We start from the raw sequence: 16,909 nt of genomic DNA on the forward strand, positions 1-16,909 counted from the left end.
TTCTTTATTAAAGTAGTTTGTCGCTACAATGACTCTTTAAAAACAAACCCAGAAGAAGTTCTTCAGCCAAGTGTGGTGTTCTGTAGACAAGGAGGTCAATTTTATTCTTTATTCTAATTCTTTGGTTCCCCTTGAGCTGCCACCAGCCACCATCACACTGTGTTATTCTGAAGGGCTCTTTAACATTCAGATCAGAATGAGGAGGACAGAGTCTCAAAGACCAGCAGGAGGAAACGATAAATATTTCCTTTCATTACTGGGGGATTTCAAGAAGCACAAATATATCTCTGAAACAGTTTTGGTAGTTTGGTTGCTTTGTGGAAATAGGTTGTCTTCTATCAAGAGCAGGACACATGTGGTTTTCCACATGTTGAATTCCCAACTGCTGTCACCATCTGCTGATTGAGCCAGTAGTGAGCCATATAAAATACATCAATATTTTCATCTGAGACACTCCCAAGTTCTGGTTTATGCATTTGATTTAAAATGTGTATTGAAACATAACTAGATGCATGGAAGAAGGATCTTCTCATTTTTCAGAGCACCAGCAATTAATGCCTAAAATGCTCTCCTTATTTCCTGCAGCTGAAATATAGTAGATCAATCACATATTACTCTGTTGGTGGAGTCTTTCCATGTATTAAATTAAGATTTGATAGAGATTTACCCATGTGAAAATTAGAATTTAACATTTATATTTTACTTCACATCTACAATTCCTATCTGGAGACACACTTACAAATATATACTAGTAGTCTGATAAATAGATGTTGCTTTCCTGGAACAGAGAACTCAAAATGAAACTCTACAGCATAAGGGGAAGGAGGGAGGGTTTTTTGAAGGAGTAAAACTATTTTCCCGTTTTTCTGTTATTCCCCTCACTCATGACACCATCATGGAAACAACTCTTGTTTATGAAATGGGAATAGGGGAGGGAGAATAACCAGCAAAAAATGGGGAAATAGTTTTAATCCTTCAACTCTCCCCCCCCCCCCCCCAATAAAATGGACTATCCTTTTCCATCTAGTGTCCTCCACCTGGATAATAGAACAGTACCCAGCATATTATTTTCCTGTAAAATAATAAAAAGGAATGTTGAAATTTTAATTCACCATGAAAGTAAATATAGTAATCTGCTTTTCAGTTAAAAAAATTACCAGCATAGAATGGAAAATTATGTGATTTACAATGTCATAGTACCCAAACTGTTGTAATTTCCCATACTTTTAGTATAACTTCCTTTTGTTCTGTAAAAGCAGAGATTCTGCTATTGCTAATTGATATAGGGCCCTTCCACACAGCCATATAACCCAGAATATCAAGGCAGAAAATCCCACAATATCTGCTTTGAACTGAGTTATCGGAGTCCACACTGCCATATATTCCAGTTCAAAGCAGAAAATGTGGGATTTTATTCAGCTGTGTGGAAGGGGCCATAGTCAGTAACCATATCTCCTTTCCTTAAAAGGGCAAATGTGTGATATGATCTACATAAGATACAGACTGTAAGTAAAAGTAATTATTATCCTGATCTCAGAGGATGCAATTGATTGGATTTTTCTACCTTTTGAATTTGTAATCTGTAAAAACAATAAATAGTATACCATTTTATGAACATAGAAAATTATTTTTCAAAAGTAATAGTTGTGTAATGATTTATTTATTTACTATATTTCTATCCCACTCTAGCCCATCTCAAGGGAGACTCAGAGTGGCTTATAATTGACAAAATTCAGTGCCATCATATACATACACAAACAATACATAGTACAATTAACTAAAATCAATATACATATAAATATGAATTAAAACCAGTTAAAGACATTGTACATATAATAATCATAAAACGTATTAAACATTGCATCAATCCCATAGTTATCATTTAGCAGCTTCATTTATGTCTGTATTACAATAGGTGTTATACTGTAATTCTGTCATTTGTCAAACACCTGCTTGCACAGCCAGGTTTTAAGTTTTTTCCTGAACACCAGGAGAGAGGGGGCCGATCCAAACAATAGTCTGGATTCTTTTCTTTTCTAGCAAAATGTCAAGTGAAAAATAATACATAAAATGGTGTGTGTGTGTGGGAGGGGGTGTCACAAACTGGGCCTCAAGTAGAATTCTGCCTCCTCCCTCACAAATAAATATTATACATTATAGAGCAGAATGTACTGCTTTGTTATCTACCCTTACATTATTTGTGAAATGAACATTCCTTTATTATTATTACCTGCAAAAGTAACACAATTTTGTGTAATGGTTACTGTTTATAATACAACTTGAGCTCTATCAGTTCAAATACACAACACAAACCAAGTATTGTGACTGTCACTTTTTATAGTTTTACCCAGGCATTGAAAAGAAGTATAATAGGTTCACAATAGGCTGCCATGTGTGATGTAATGGGTCAGAAACTGGACATGCTTTAACGTTCTAAAGATTGTTAGCAGACAAGGTATTGTGTTGTGGAAATGTTAAGATTTTTCCCTACCATTTCCCTAAATAGATTGTGTATTATATGGACATTATATTTGTGTGTACAGTATTAGTATTTGAAAGTGGGCTAGGTTTATGATATCTTTGTGTTAATTTCCATCATCCTGAAACCTCCAGTAATTGTTGAACTGTCGGTAAGCACCCATTGCCCAGGAGAAAATGACTTCATTGGAGTGTGGTCTTGGTGGACTACATGCTTTGATATTCTGGTATATATTGTCTCTGTTTAGAAGAAGGTTGAGAACAACACATGGAGTTATGAGCTTTTTCGCTCATAATTTCTCTATCTGAGAAGATATCAGAGCAAAACATTTAAACATTGAATGTTGCATTTACCTTGCATTATCAATCATAGTAGCTTTATTTAAAAAGCACATATACATCCTCCTTCATAAAATGTTTTATAAATCAACAAAAGTGAAATCAGGTGATTTTCTTTTAAATTGATCCTATTGTGCCTCCCTTCCCCAAAAAGGAGAAAGAAAGGCAGTCCTCTCTTCTTCCTCACTTTCTTTTTTAGTTCAAGCTGCATTCCACAGCATTGTATGGAAGCCTGAAGAATGCTGTATAAGCCTCCCTGCAAAAAAACCCCAGCCAAATCTCTCAAGGCTTATACAGAATAGTCAGCCTCTATTAAAAATGGCAGCTTTTGGTCATGTTCACCTCAAGTGCCCAAAATGGCAGCTGCAGTGCATTCTTTGGGTTCCCCGATGTTGCTCCACAACACTGCTTGTGCCAAAAAAAGGATGAGACAGGACAAAGAGTTACCTTTCTTTCTCTGATCTGAACTAGGAATGGGATAATGGGTTGAAAACTATGTTTCTAAGGCCAGCAATGTCAAGACGGGCTTCTTGCCTCTGTCTCTTGTTACTGGCTCCATGGTGGGTACCTAACAGGAGTGAGTTACTTTCCTCACTCCCCCCTTTTTTTCAGACCACATTCAAATTGCACAGAACTCATAGAGCCATCATCTTCATTTTCTTTTTCCAGCATTAACCCATGGTATTTGGGGTCAATAATTTTTAAATGTACACATGAAACATACATAACATGATGGTAACAAGAAAAGGCAAAAGTAAATGTTTGATACTGGGTGTGGGAAAAGGCTCACATCAACAACAATAAAAGGGAGGTAAGTCTGAGTGATGCTATGCTTTAATAGATAAGAAACTGAGCACAAAACAAGAACGTGGCTTTGTGACTTGAGAAATCAGAACTATTTTAAATTGTATTAACGGAAGCATTGTTTCTAAGATTCAGGAAATAAGGGTGGTGCTGTGTTCAGCTGGGGTAAGAATCTGGGTTGTATTCAGTTCTGGTCACAAAAATTAAGGAAGGATTTTTTTTCTTCTAGAAATGAGAAGATGGTACATTTCAGAAAAACTGACAGGAGGGAAAGCAGGAAGTAGGCCCATTTTGTTTCAAAGGATTAAAATGGTAGTAAATTGCCATCTTAAAATATCGTAAAAGGCTGAAATGTAATGAGCTGGTTGATGCTTTTTAATGGCGTAATATGATTCTGGAAAAATTATACAGTACTTGAATTTTTGAGGTATCAGTTTTGTGAGTAGGTTATTGGTCTTGGAGATTAAGTTTATAAAACAGTACATGAAGTAATTTTAAAGTAAAATAGGTTTTAAAATACTATAATGTGTTTCTGTTAGTATAGTAAATACAGCAGAAGAATGTAAAGATCATCTGATAAGTTTTTAAGGATTTTAACTGTTGACTTTTTAATACCATTAATATTTAATTCTTTTTAATGTTTGTATATTAATAATAATAATAAAACTTTATTTATACCCCGCCACCATCTCCCCGTGGGGACTCGGGGCGGCTTACATGGGGCAGAGGCCCAAACAACATAGAACAAAACATAGGCAACATAATACAAATCACACTATAAAAAGATAAAACAGTAATACAATATATCAATTAAAACAAAAATACAGTATAAAAAATTGCATTTAAAACACATAAATGGTAAAATCGTAATAAAAACGGGATAGATTATTAAAAACCCTCTGGGGCGGATTAATTCATGACTGTATCTCCAAAGGCCTGCCGAAACATCCAAGTCTTCAGTTGTTTCCTGAAGGAAGGTAGAGAGGGAGCCAACCTAATCTCCCTGGGGAGGGAGTTCCAGAGTCGGGGAGCCACGGCCGAGAAGGCCCTCTCTCTCGTCCCCACCAAATGCAGTAGTAAGGAGGGTGGAAGTGAGAGAAGGGCCTCCCCGGAAGATCTCAGCGATCGGGTGGGTTCATAGGGGACGACGCGGTCACGAAGATAGGCAGGTCCCCAACCGTTTAGAGCTTTATAGGTAATAACCTGCACCTTAAATTGGGCCTGGAATGTAATCGGCAGCCAGTGGAGCTGCTTGAACAGGGGGGTTGACGTCTCCCTGTAAGCAGCTCCAGTTAGTAACCTGGCTGCCGACCATTGTACCAACTGCAATTTCCAGACCGTCTTCAAGGGCAGCCCCACGTAGAGTTAGGTTTTAAATAGTATTTCATTTGGTTTTACTGTAAACCACTTTGAGTCTCATAATGTAGATTATGGAGAGCAAGACACTTTAAGAACTTATCAATCAGAATAAAAGAAAATTACTACAAGGTGATATGGAAATGGCACTTGACCCTGATAGAGATACATAATATGGATAAGAGCTGTTTGAAAAAACGTTGGAGAGGTTGCCAGTAAATGGGAACATATATTCACATGTGGTGGCAATATTGCTGCCAGCAGCTTTTAAGAGCTTTTCTGGGCCATACTACTCATTATCAATTCCGTTGCTAATGCCTCTGCAAATAAGATTTTTGCCTAAGTCTAGTTTTTGATGATTGCATGCATGCTGCTGGGAGAAAAGGAACAAATCCATTGTGTTTATATCTTGTATAAACTTGTAACAGGAAGTTTGATTTCACTTTCCAAGATGAACAAACTAAAAAAATAACATTCTCCCACTTTTGTCAACTCTCTAGAATTAAACATTGACACAAAAAATTGAACTTGCTTGTTTTTGTTTTCTGGTTTAGCTGCCCAAAGCGAAGAGACAACATGTGCTTTTCGGGATGTTTACCAAAATGACCATGGGATTAGTGAAAATCGAATTTCTCAGGAGAATGGTACAATCTTGTGCATGAAAGGCAGCACCTGCTATGGTCTTTGGGAGAAAACGCGAGAAGGAGAAATACATCTTGTGAAACAAGGTATTTTTCACAGCAATGACGCTATTTTTTCAAACTGTTGTGATCTTAATTTTGATTTTGTCATTTCCCTTAACTTAATAGATAAATAATTTTTTTAAAGTCCTGATCACTTTTTTGTTTTTTATAGTGAAACATACACTGATGTTGATTATATATAAAAAGATGTTGAGATAATACACTCATTTGTCATTTGGAAACATTTTGATAGCTCCAAATCTAGACAAACTGGAAAGATTGGTATGAAAGATGAAGCAAATCTCAGCCCAAAATGGTAGGTTTAAGTCTCTGGTGGATTTTTTTAAATAAAAAGAGCTTGGGAATGCTTCTTTTTTAGAACTACAGTTCTAAGAATCCTCTCTGCAGGATAGCCATTTATTTTGTTATGTTGCTACAGACTATACTAAAAACAATAATAGCATTGTCTAAGAACACTGCGTCTACTCTGAATGAGTGCTTGGAGGAGATGATATGCTGGGTAAGGAAAAACAAACTGAAAATGAATCCAGACAAGACAAAGGTGCTTACGGTTAAGCATCCTAACTTGAGCTTGGAGGAATGATAACCAAATCCTGAATAAAGTTACACTCTCCCTGAAAGACTGTGTGTTCATAACTTGGGGGTGAACTTGGATACATCCTTCCTGATGGCAGTCAAGATAGATGTGACAGTCAGGGGTATTTATTATCAGGCTTGGCTGTTATGCTTGTGGCACCCTTTCTAGAATTGGAGGACCCAAAGATAGCAGTGAATGCACTGATAACCTCAAGGTTGAACCTCTGCTATGTGGTGTACATTAGGCTACATCTGTACCCAGTTTGGAAACTTCAGTTTAAAGCATGGTAGCCAGGCTGATTACTGTTACATCTAAGAGTGACAACATTACACCCATATTCAAATCACTCCACTGGCTACCAATTAGTTTCCAGGCAAATTACAAAATGTTGATTTTTACCTTTAAAGCCAGGCTAAGTGCAGGATTGCCTTCTCTTATATAATTCACCATGTACACTCAGGTCTTCTGGGAGACATTTACTTCAGTCAGTCAAAAGTAGATTTACCGTTATCTAGATGAAATTTTATACGGATGCCCCCAGACTGTGTAACGGCCTCCAAGAAGAGATTTGTCATTCAGAGACACTATATGAGTTTAAATCAGCCGTCAAAGCTAGTTTCTTTTTGCCAGGCCTATCCAGATTATTTTTAAATTATGGTTTTAAAAATATTTATTGATAGATTAAAATACATATTCAGTTTTATATGTATTTTAACTAATATTATGTGATGTGTATTATTTGTTGTTGTTCCCTGTCTCAATCCACAAGGAAAAGTGGGGTAAGAGGAGGAGGAGGAGGAGGAGGATGATGATGATGATGATGATGATGATAATAATAATAATAATAATATAGAATTAAAAGTAATTTTAAACTATGCCCATTAAAAAACAAATAGAGGCAATACAGCACATAATGAAATATCTTTGCCCATAAATAGTTGGTTTGCAAAGACATGCCAAAGGAAAAAAGTCCTTACCAGTCACTTGGAAGGGCATCATGAGTTTAGCCCTTATGGGAAGGGGGTTATAGATTTAGTAGTAACCAACAAGAGGTCATATACCTTTGTTCCCACTAGATATGGATGGTAGGATGGAGTGAAGGTCCTTACAAAGCAAAAACGTTTGTGTGAAGATAAGCCTATCCGGTGAGAAATTGTGAAGTTAAAAAATGAAATAACTTGGACATCATAAAAAGCTAATATAATAGTTATGCATGAAACTTGATCTAATATTTTATTTGTTTTGGGGTTTTTTAGGATGTTGGTCTCATATAGGAGATCCCCAAGAGTGCCATTCTGAGGAATGCATAGTAACAACAACACCTTCCTTGGTTCAGAATGGGACATACCGCTTCTGCTGCTGCAGTACCAACCTATGCAATGTCAACTTCACAGAGAACTTTCCACCCCCAGATCCGATAGATGCAACATCAGTTTGTAAGTCAAGAGTATCTAACGATGACTTAGGAAAGTATTGTTATGATATTCACATGAAATGCAAATGAAATGCAATTTCATTTTAGAAATGAAATGGAAAGGCAATGTTTTTCTATCAAAAATTAAATTTCACACAGTGTTTTATCCTAAAAGAAATACTGATATGTTTATCTTATGTTCTATGTAGCATTAAAGCAGTGGTTCTCAACCTGGGGTCCCCAGATGTTTTTGGCCTACAACTCCTAGAAATCCCAGCCAGTTTACCAGCTGTTAGGATTTCTGGGAGTAGGGAGTTGAAGGCCAAAAACAACTGTGGACCCTAGGTTGAGAACCACTGCATTAGAGTATTATTAGTCACCACAACATAGAACTAATAACTATCACTGGGGGTTGATTCCACATATTCTGCTATGTGCAGTGATGGCAGTCTGGTTCTGGTAAATCTAGAAGCAGTGCATTAACAATTGCCAAAAAGTAACAGGTCATAGAATCATAGAATCATAGAATAGTAGAGTTGGAAGAGACCACATGGGCCATCTAGTCCAACCCCCTGCTAAGAAGCAGGAAATCGCATTCAAAGCACCCCCGACAGATGGCCATCCAGCCTCTGCTTAAAAGCCTCCAAGGAAGGAGCCTCCACCACGGCCCCAGGGAGAGAGTTCCACTGTCGAACAGCTCTCACAGTGAGGAAGTTCTTCCTGATGTTCAAGTGGAATCTCCTTTCCTGTAGTTTGAAGCCATTGTTCCGTGTCCTAGTCTGCAGGGCAGCAGAAAACAAGCTTGCTCCCTCTTCCCTATGACTTCCCTTCACGTATTTGTACATGGCTATCATGTCTCCTCTCAGCCTTCTCTTCTGCAGGCTGAACATGCCCAGCTCTTTAAGCCGCTCCTCATAGGGCTTGTTCTCCAGACCCTTAATCATTTTAGTCGCCCTCCTCTGGACGCTTTCCAGTTTGTCAACATCTCCCTTCAACTGTGGTGCCCAAAATTGGACACAGTATTCCAGGTGTGGTCTGACCAAGGCAGAATAGAGGGGGAGCATAACTTCCCTGGATCTAGACGCTATTCCCCTATTGATGCAGGCCAGAATCCCATTGGCTTTTTTAGCAGCCGCATCACATTGTTGGCTCATGTTTAACGTGTTGTCCACGAGGACTCCAAGGTCTTTTTCGCACACACTGCTGTCAAGCCAGGCGTCCCCCATTCTGTATCTTTGATTTCCATTTTTTCTGCCGAAGTGAAGTATCTTGCATTTGTCCCTGTTGAACTTCATTTTGTTAGTTTTGGCCCATCTCTCTAGTCTGTCAAGATCGTTTTGAATTCTGCTCCTGTCTTCTGGAGTGTTAGCTATCCCTCCCAGTTTTGTGTCGTCTGCAAACTTGATGATCGTGCCTTCTAACCCTTCGTCTAAGTCGTTAATAAAGATGTTGAACAGAACCGGGCCCAGGACGGAGCCCTGCGGCACTCCACTTGTCACTTCTTTCCATGATGAAGACGACGCATTGGTGAGCACCCTTTGGGTTCGTTCGCTTAGCCAATTACAGATCCACCTAACCGTAGTTTTGTCTAGCCCACATTTTACTAGTTTGTTTGCCAGAAGGTCGTGGGGGACTTTGTCGAAGGCCTTACTGAAATCCAGGTACGCTACATCCACAGCATTCCCTGTATCGACCCAACTCGTAACTCTATCGAAAAAAGAGATCAGATTAGTCTGGCATGACTTGTTTTTGGTAAATCCGTGTTGACTATTAGCAATGACCGCATTTGTTTCTAAGTGTTCGCAGACCACTTCCTTAATGATCTTTTCCAGAATTTTGCCTGGTATTGATGTGAGGCTGACCGGACGGTAATTGTTTGGGTCGTTCTTTTTTCCCTTCTTGAAGATAGGGACCACATTCGCCCTCCTCCAATCTGCTGGGACTTCTCCCGTTCTCCAAGAACTCTCGAAGATAATTGCCAGTGGTTCTGAAATAACTTCCGCTAGTTCCTTCAGTACTCTTGGGTGTAGCTGATCTGGCCCTGGGGACTTGAATTCGTTTAGAGAGGCCAGGTGTTCCTGGACAACGTGTCTCCCTATTTGGGGTTGGATTTCCCCCAATCCTTCGTCCATTCCGTGTTGCTGAGGTTGAAGATGGCTTTCTTTTTCTGAGAAGACCGAGGCAAAGAAGGTATTGAGCAGTTCTGCCTTTTCCCTGTCCCCTGTCGCCATCACCCCATCTTCTCCTTGCAATGGCCCTATCGCCTCCTTTTTCTTCCTTTTTCTACCAACGTAAGCAAAAAAGCCTTTTTTGTTGTTTTTTATGTCCCTGGCAAGCCTGAGCTCATTTTGCGCTTTAGCCTTGCGAACCTTTTCCCTACAGGTGTTGGCTATACGTTTGAATTCTTCTTTGGTGATTTCTCCCCTTTTCCACTTCTTGTGCATGTCACTTTTGAGCTTTAGCTCAGTTAGAAGTTCTTTGGACATCCATTCTGGCTTCTTTGCACTTGTCTTATTTTTCTTCTTTGTTGGCACTGTTTGCATTTGCGCCGTGAGTATTTCACTTTTGAAAAACTCCCATCCATCCTTGACTCCCTTGTTTTTTAATATCGGCGTCCATGGAATGCCGCTCAGTAATTCCTTCATTTTTTGGAAGTCAGCTCTCTTAAAGTCCAGAAAGCGTGTTTGACTTGTCTTAGTTTCAGCATTCCTTTGTATTGCAAACTGCAGGAGCACATGGTCACTTGCCCCTAAGGATCCAACCACTTCAACTGTATTGATCAGGTCTTCCACATTTGTTAAGATTAGATCAAGAGTTGCTGATCCCCTTGTTGCCTCTTCTACCTTCTGGACCATAAAATTATCTGCAAGGCAAGTGAGGAATTTGTTGGACTTTGTACTCTTGGCTGAGTTTGTTTTCCAGCAGATATCGGGATAATTGAAATCGCCCATGACTACTATATCTCTTCTTTGTGCCTGTTTGGTCAGCTGTTGACAGAAGGCTTCATCAAGTCCTTCATCCTGACTCGGAGGTCTGTAGTAGACACCCACGACAAGATCTTTTTGAGTCCCGGTTCCCTTGATTCTTATCCAGATGCTTTCAAGCTGTTTTCCCGGATTACAGTCTTGCATTTCTTCTGCAACGTAACTGTTTTTGACATATAAAGCTACTCCCCCTCCTCTCCCCTTTGTTCTATTTCTGTGAAAGAGGTTATAGCCCTCAATGGTTAAATTCCAGTGATGGGAGTCATCCCACCAGGTTTCAGTGATGCCTATGACATCGTATGTGTGGTGCTGTGCTAGGAGTTGGAGTTCGTCTTGCTTATTTCCCATGCTCTGAGCATTAGTGTAAAGACATGTAAGCCCCTGTGACCTCCTCTCGAACTGTTTATTTGGGATTATTGTGCTCTCTGTACTTGGTCCTTGCTGTGTTTGTGCAGCCCTCCGTTTAGCCTTTCGGCGGTTCCCTGTGGTCGTGGGTAATATATTGTTCGCCAGGCTGTTGTTCCCCTCCCCCAGTGGATCTAGTTTAAAGTGCGCCTGATGAGGTTTGTGAGTCTGTGTGCAAAAAGATGTTTTCCTACTTGTGTGAGATGCACCCCATCGCTTGCCAGTAGTCCATCCTCTTGGAAGAGTAGACCATGGTCAAGGAAGCCAAAATGCTCCTCTTGACACCATTTTCTGAGCCAGTTATTGACCTGTACTATTTTTCCGGCCCTTGTAGAGCTGTGTCCTACAACAGGGAGGAGGGATGAAAAGATCACATGTACATTATACAGTTTTAGCTTTGTTCCCAGAGCTCGAAAATCATTTGTGATCTTTTGAAAAGTATGCCTAGCGGTGTCATTGGTACCTACATGTATCAACATAAGGTGGGGAGGGTGATGGGGCTTTAGGAGCCTGCTGAGCCTCTGAGTGATATGGTGTATTTTTGCCCCCGGGAGGCAGCATGTTTCTCGAGCCATCCCATCCGGTCTGGAAATGATGGCTTCCGTTCCTCTAAGGAGGGAGTCACCTACTACCAAGACCTGTTTCCTTTGAGGATTGACAGGGTCCCTTTTGTGCAAGACAGTGTGTATGTCCCCTGAAGAGTGTTCCTGTTGAAGTGAATCATGTAGGTGTAAAGTGTTGTCCTCCTCCTCAACATCCCCAGTGCATTCATCAATGACAATCCATTGAGATACATCCGAGAGCCCATTACTCTCCCAAGGATGTTCCTGTTGCTCCTGGTCTATGATTGGGGATGGAGCATTTGCATGATTACATAAGTGTGACTGTGGTGATGCACTGTCCCCGTCAGGGCTATCCCCTGCGCATTGATCCAGGGTGGTCCACTGAGTAGTATCTAAGAAACTGTGGTCCTCCACAAGATGTGTTTCCTGATTGTATGTTAATGATGTAAGAATTTCAAATCTGTTGTGTAAATGCAGCTGAGCAGAGGAGTTCTGCGGAGGCTGCCTGGTCCTGCGTCTCCTTCTATGGGTGACCTCCTTCCAAGCCTGAGGGTTGTCTACCTTTGAGTTGATCTCCCCATAAGGTTCCTGATCATGGTCTTGGTGGTGTTGGTGTGATGCAGGCTGCTGATCTACAGCAGCGTGTTGTGCAGTGTCCAAGAAGAGCTCGAGTGCCTGAATGTCCTTAAGGGTCTTAATACGGTGCTCGAGCTGTTGGATCCTCTGCTCCATCAGAGTCATCTGTTTGCATTTGGAGCAGATGTAGTTGTCTAGTTTTTGTGTGAAAAAGCGGAACATGCCACAGCTGGTGCATGTGATGGGAATGTTTTGCTTTTGTTGCATCTCTTGGTGAGCGTGGTGGCCAAGTGGGATCTTTGTACAGTTAAGTAATATGCACGCACTTTATGTGCAAACTGCAACAAACCACCTCTTTGTGTATTTGTTTATGTTGCTTTGTTTCCTGTATTTACTGCAAAGGATAGTTAGTAAAGGTGCCTTTCTTTCTTTCTGCTCTGGCAGAAACTCACACTGGCAAATAAAGCTTTCCCAGAAACTCAATTAACAGGGGACAATGCCTGCTGTCAATCAACTTAAGTACCTGGTTCTCTTTCAACACAACAGTCACACAACAGTTAGACTTTGACCACAGGAGCCAAGCCCACACTCAGTTTAAAATCTTAGCCAAATCTTAGCCAAATCCTACCTGAAGCCAGGGAGCAAAAATGTCCTCCTGCTGCCTCTGCTTCTGCGAGAACCAACTGCCCTTCTGGGATCAGGCTCTGGCAGAAACTCACACTGGCAAATAAAGCTTTCCCAGAAACTCAATTAACAGGGGACAATGCCTGCTGTCAATCAACTTAAGTACCTGGCTCTCTTTCAACACAACAGTCACACAACAGTTAGACTTTGACCACAGGAGCCAAGCCCACACTCAGTTTAAAATCTTAGCCAAATCTTAGCCAAATCCTACCTGAAGCCAGGGAGCAAAAATGTCCTCCTGCTGCCTCTGCTTCTGCGAGAACCAACTGCCCTTCTGGGATCAGGCTCTGGCAGAAACTCACACTGGCAAATAAAGCTTTCCCAGAAACTCAATTAACAGGGGACAATGCCTGCTGTCAATCAACTTAAGTACCTGGCTCTCTTTCAACACAACAGTCACACAACAGTTAGACTTTGACCACAGGAGCCAAGCCCACACTCAGTTTAAAATCTTAGCCAAATCTTAGCCAAATCCTACCTGAAGCCAGGGAGCAAAAATGTCCTCCTGCTGCCTCTGCTTCTGCGAGAACCAACTGCCCTTCTGGGATCAGGCTCTGGCAGAAACTCACACTGGCAAATAAAGCTTTCCCAGAAACTCAATTAACAGGGGACAATGCCTGCTGTCAATCAACTTAAGTACCTGGCTCTCTTTCAACACAACAGTCACACAACAGTTAGACTTTGACCACAGGAGCCAAGCCCACACTCAGTTTAAAATCTTAGCCAAATCTTAGCCAAATCCTACCTGAAGCCAGGGAGCAAAAATGTCCTCCTGCTGCCTCTGCTTCTGCGAGAACCAACTGCCCTTCTGGGATCAGGCTCTGGCAGAAACTCACACTGGCAAATAAAGCTTTCCCAGAAACTCAATTAACAGGGGACAATGCCTGCTGTCAATCAACTTAAGTACCTGGCTCTCTTTCAACACAACAGTCACACAACAGTTAGACTTTGACCACAGGAGCCAAGCCCACACTCAGTTTAAAATCTTAGCCAAATCTTAGCCAAATCCTACCTGAAGCCAGGGAGCAAAAATGTCCTCCTGCTGCCTCTGCTTCTGCGAGAACCAACGGAATGGTAAAACGGTAATGCTGTAAAATTGGGGAACATCCAAAGAGCTACCAAAAAAAATCAGTCAGCTTTGCTTGTACTATGGTTTTGATTATTTTTGTCCCTAACAGTCTGTTATTGCGTCTGGAGCCCCCGGTGGCACAGCGGGTTAAACCGCTGAGCTGCTCAACTTGCTGATCGAAAGGTTGGCGGTTCGAATCCGGGGAGGGGAGTGAGCTCCCGCTATTAGCCCCAGCTACTGCCAATCTAGCAGTTCAAAAACATACAAATGTGAGTAGATCAATAAGTACCGTTTCTGCGGGAAGTTAACGACCCTCCATGCAGTCATGCTGGCCACATGACCTAGGAGGTGTCTACGGACTATGCCAGCTCTTTAGCTTAGAAATGGATATGAGCACCAACCCCCAGAGTCAGACACAAATAGACTTGATGTCAGGGGAAAACCTTTACTTCTACCCATCCGGAGTTCCTCATTTCATATGGTTTGTCTACTTTCAAAGATGAAGTACCAAACATACGTAGTAACATTCAGAAATGAACATTTCTGAGACTGAAGATAGGTGAACTTGATATATTTACAAATCTATTAAACTCAGTACAAACAATGGTTTCCTTGGTCCCATGTATTTTTACACATGGTACTTTCCCCCCAGGTTTGTTTGCACACTACTGAAAACCAGATACAGTATATGGCTAGAGAACTCAAAATCAAATGAAATCTGTGCTCTGTTCTGAGTGAAACAGAACAGTTTTGCTTTACTTGCTGTGGCTGCAGAATCTAAAATTGTTATGGTTAGGCCTAAAGTGATAAGGAACGTGAAGGTATAAATTAAGCAGACACAGTGATAAGAAAGATGAAAATTCCTACACTTGCATTTTTAGAAGCACTCTGAAGTTTACAGGAGACATTTCTTCATTTTATTTTGCTATTTTGTAGACTAAAATTGTTTTTACCTTTAAAATTGCAAGCTCAATTTCTTGGAAAAGAAATTAGGCCAATTCAATTGTTTCACTTAGATGTGAATATTCTGGAAAGAAAAATACTCTGATTAGTTCAAATAGTTGGACTTATATTGACGAAGAAGAGGAAAATACTGCCATATTTCACCAATTCTAAGATGCACCTTACCCAAAAAAAATCAAGAGTAAGAAAAAAGGGTGTAAATAAATATTGTCGGTGTCCTAGATTCATTTGGGGGGGGGGGCAACAAATGATCAGTAACAGTGACTGAAAGAGCGGGAGGGAAGCTGATTGTCTTGGCTAGCCCCCAGAAAGCCTCAACCTTGCACTGGATGCTGCTGCCGCTTCTCCAGCCCTGAACTTCTCATGCCACCTCCCATTGTTGGCTCGGCATGACCGATTCATGCCCGGGCTTCTACTCTCCAGGCTACTGTCTCTGTCGGTTGTTGCCATTGCCTCTCCCTTAATGTCAGCAGGTTTGTTTTGAACTGAGAGATTGGTAGGGAGGTGCCAGTGGAGATGGCTGAGACAGCAGGAACTGTGTGGTCTCTCTTTTCTTCTTTGGAGGTGACAGTGGAGAGGAGAAGCAAAAGGGGAGGATCGGGGCAAGGGCATCTAGGAGAGCAATAGGGTCTCAGGGCTGTGAAAAACCTGTGCTGCATCTCTCTTTCTCTCTCCTGCTTTTCCCTCTCTGTTTTGCTTGCCACCATCAAGAGTGGAGGTGGCAGTGGCAAGGGGTCAGGGAGATGGGAGGAAGAAGCCTTTCACTGCTACTACTTCACACTTACAGTACACAGGGCTTCTTCCACCCTAAAACTCCTACATCCCTTTCACATTGACTTTTTTCAATCCAGGTGTCACTCATCCTATATCTGTCTATTTCATTTTTAAGTATACAGTACAATTCTCCCTGTTGGAATTTATGTTGTTAGTTTTGGCTCAGCTCTCTAATCTGCTAAGGTCATTTTTGATTCTGATCCTGTCGTTTGGGATATTAGCTATCCCTTCCAGTGTGGTGTAATCTGCAAATTTGGTAAGCATGCTCTCTGTGATAAATATTACATTAACCTGAAGGTAGTGATTAGTTAAGCTAAATATTCCGAATCCCAGAAAGTCAGAGAAGTCAGATCAGTTAGTGCTTGGAATTATACAGATTATGAATGTTAAGGCAAAGACAAACACGCTTTGAAGAAATATTGAAAAGAAATCCCTTTGGTTGGGGAGGCCATAAAAGAGTTGACGGGCAAGCACATAATAATGGGAGCAATTATAAATTCAATAAACAGAATTATGAAATTATATTCTCTGTGTTCAAGTTTCTCTTGGTATTTCAGCTCATTGTTTTCATTACTATTTTTAAAGGAACTAGCTGAGAAAATATGTGATATTTTGGGACTATCTGAAAAGAAATAAACCAATATTCTTCATATTGATGGAAACTGCAAGTTGATTTTGGCAGGTGAAGAAATGAACTGGAAAATTCACTTTGGACTTTATTGTGGCTTTAGCACATTGATCCACAGTACATTAGTGTTTTCAGGGTGGGGTTCTCAGAAATACTTCCTTCATTATCAGCGTGAATTCTTAATATCTTGTAACAGACCCAGGTTTGAGCATCAACATTTGTTTTGTGAATAGTTGATTAATTATTTTATTTCTGTTATTATTAGATTTTTAATTATGATTGAAATTTGTGCTAGAGGGTAGATCAGAAGAGGGGAGAAAATGAACATACATATAGTTGTATTATTTTTGTTTAGGATTAGAAATCAGAACAAGTAGACACCATAGTACTGCATTAAAAACTTGCAGCACCTGAACCTAATATAGATTTCTGAATGTGCTGCTTTGCACATTGGCAGCATATTAGCAGTATAAAAACAATTCTGTTAATACATGGTTCCTTAGTGCAGCCAATTCTGTATGGGCCACGCACTCCTGAAAGGTGTGAAACAGATGAAAGTTATGTGATTAAGTGGACATGATGCATTGAGAA

The 16,909-nt window shown here is 40.6% G+C and overlaps 1 protein-coding gene across 1 annotated transcript in view; it reads left to right on the top strand.

The window, feature by feature from the left end:
- The window catches only part of bmpr2 (bone morphogenetic protein receptor type 2), a 108,758-nt gene that overhangs the window by 39,688 nt on the left and 52,161 nt on the right, over window positions 1-16,909 (top strand). Inside the window, exons 2-3 of the mRNA XM_008114966.3 lie at window positions 5,532-5,705; window positions 7,515-7,694. Of these exons, the coding sequence (XP_008113173.1) occupies window positions 5,532-5,705; window positions 7,515-7,694 (354 nt within the window). The remainder of the gene's footprint in view (window positions 1-5,531; window positions 5,706-7,514; window positions 7,695-16,909) is intronic.

The sequence above is a fragment of the Anolis carolinensis genome, chromosome 1 (assembly GCF_035594765.1).
Source record: "Anolis carolinensis isolate JA03-04 chromosome 1, rAnoCar3.1.pri, whole genome shotgun sequence".
Taxonomy (NCBI): Eukaryota; Metazoa; Chordata; class Lepidosauria; order Squamata; family Dactyloidae; genus Anolis; species Anolis carolinensis.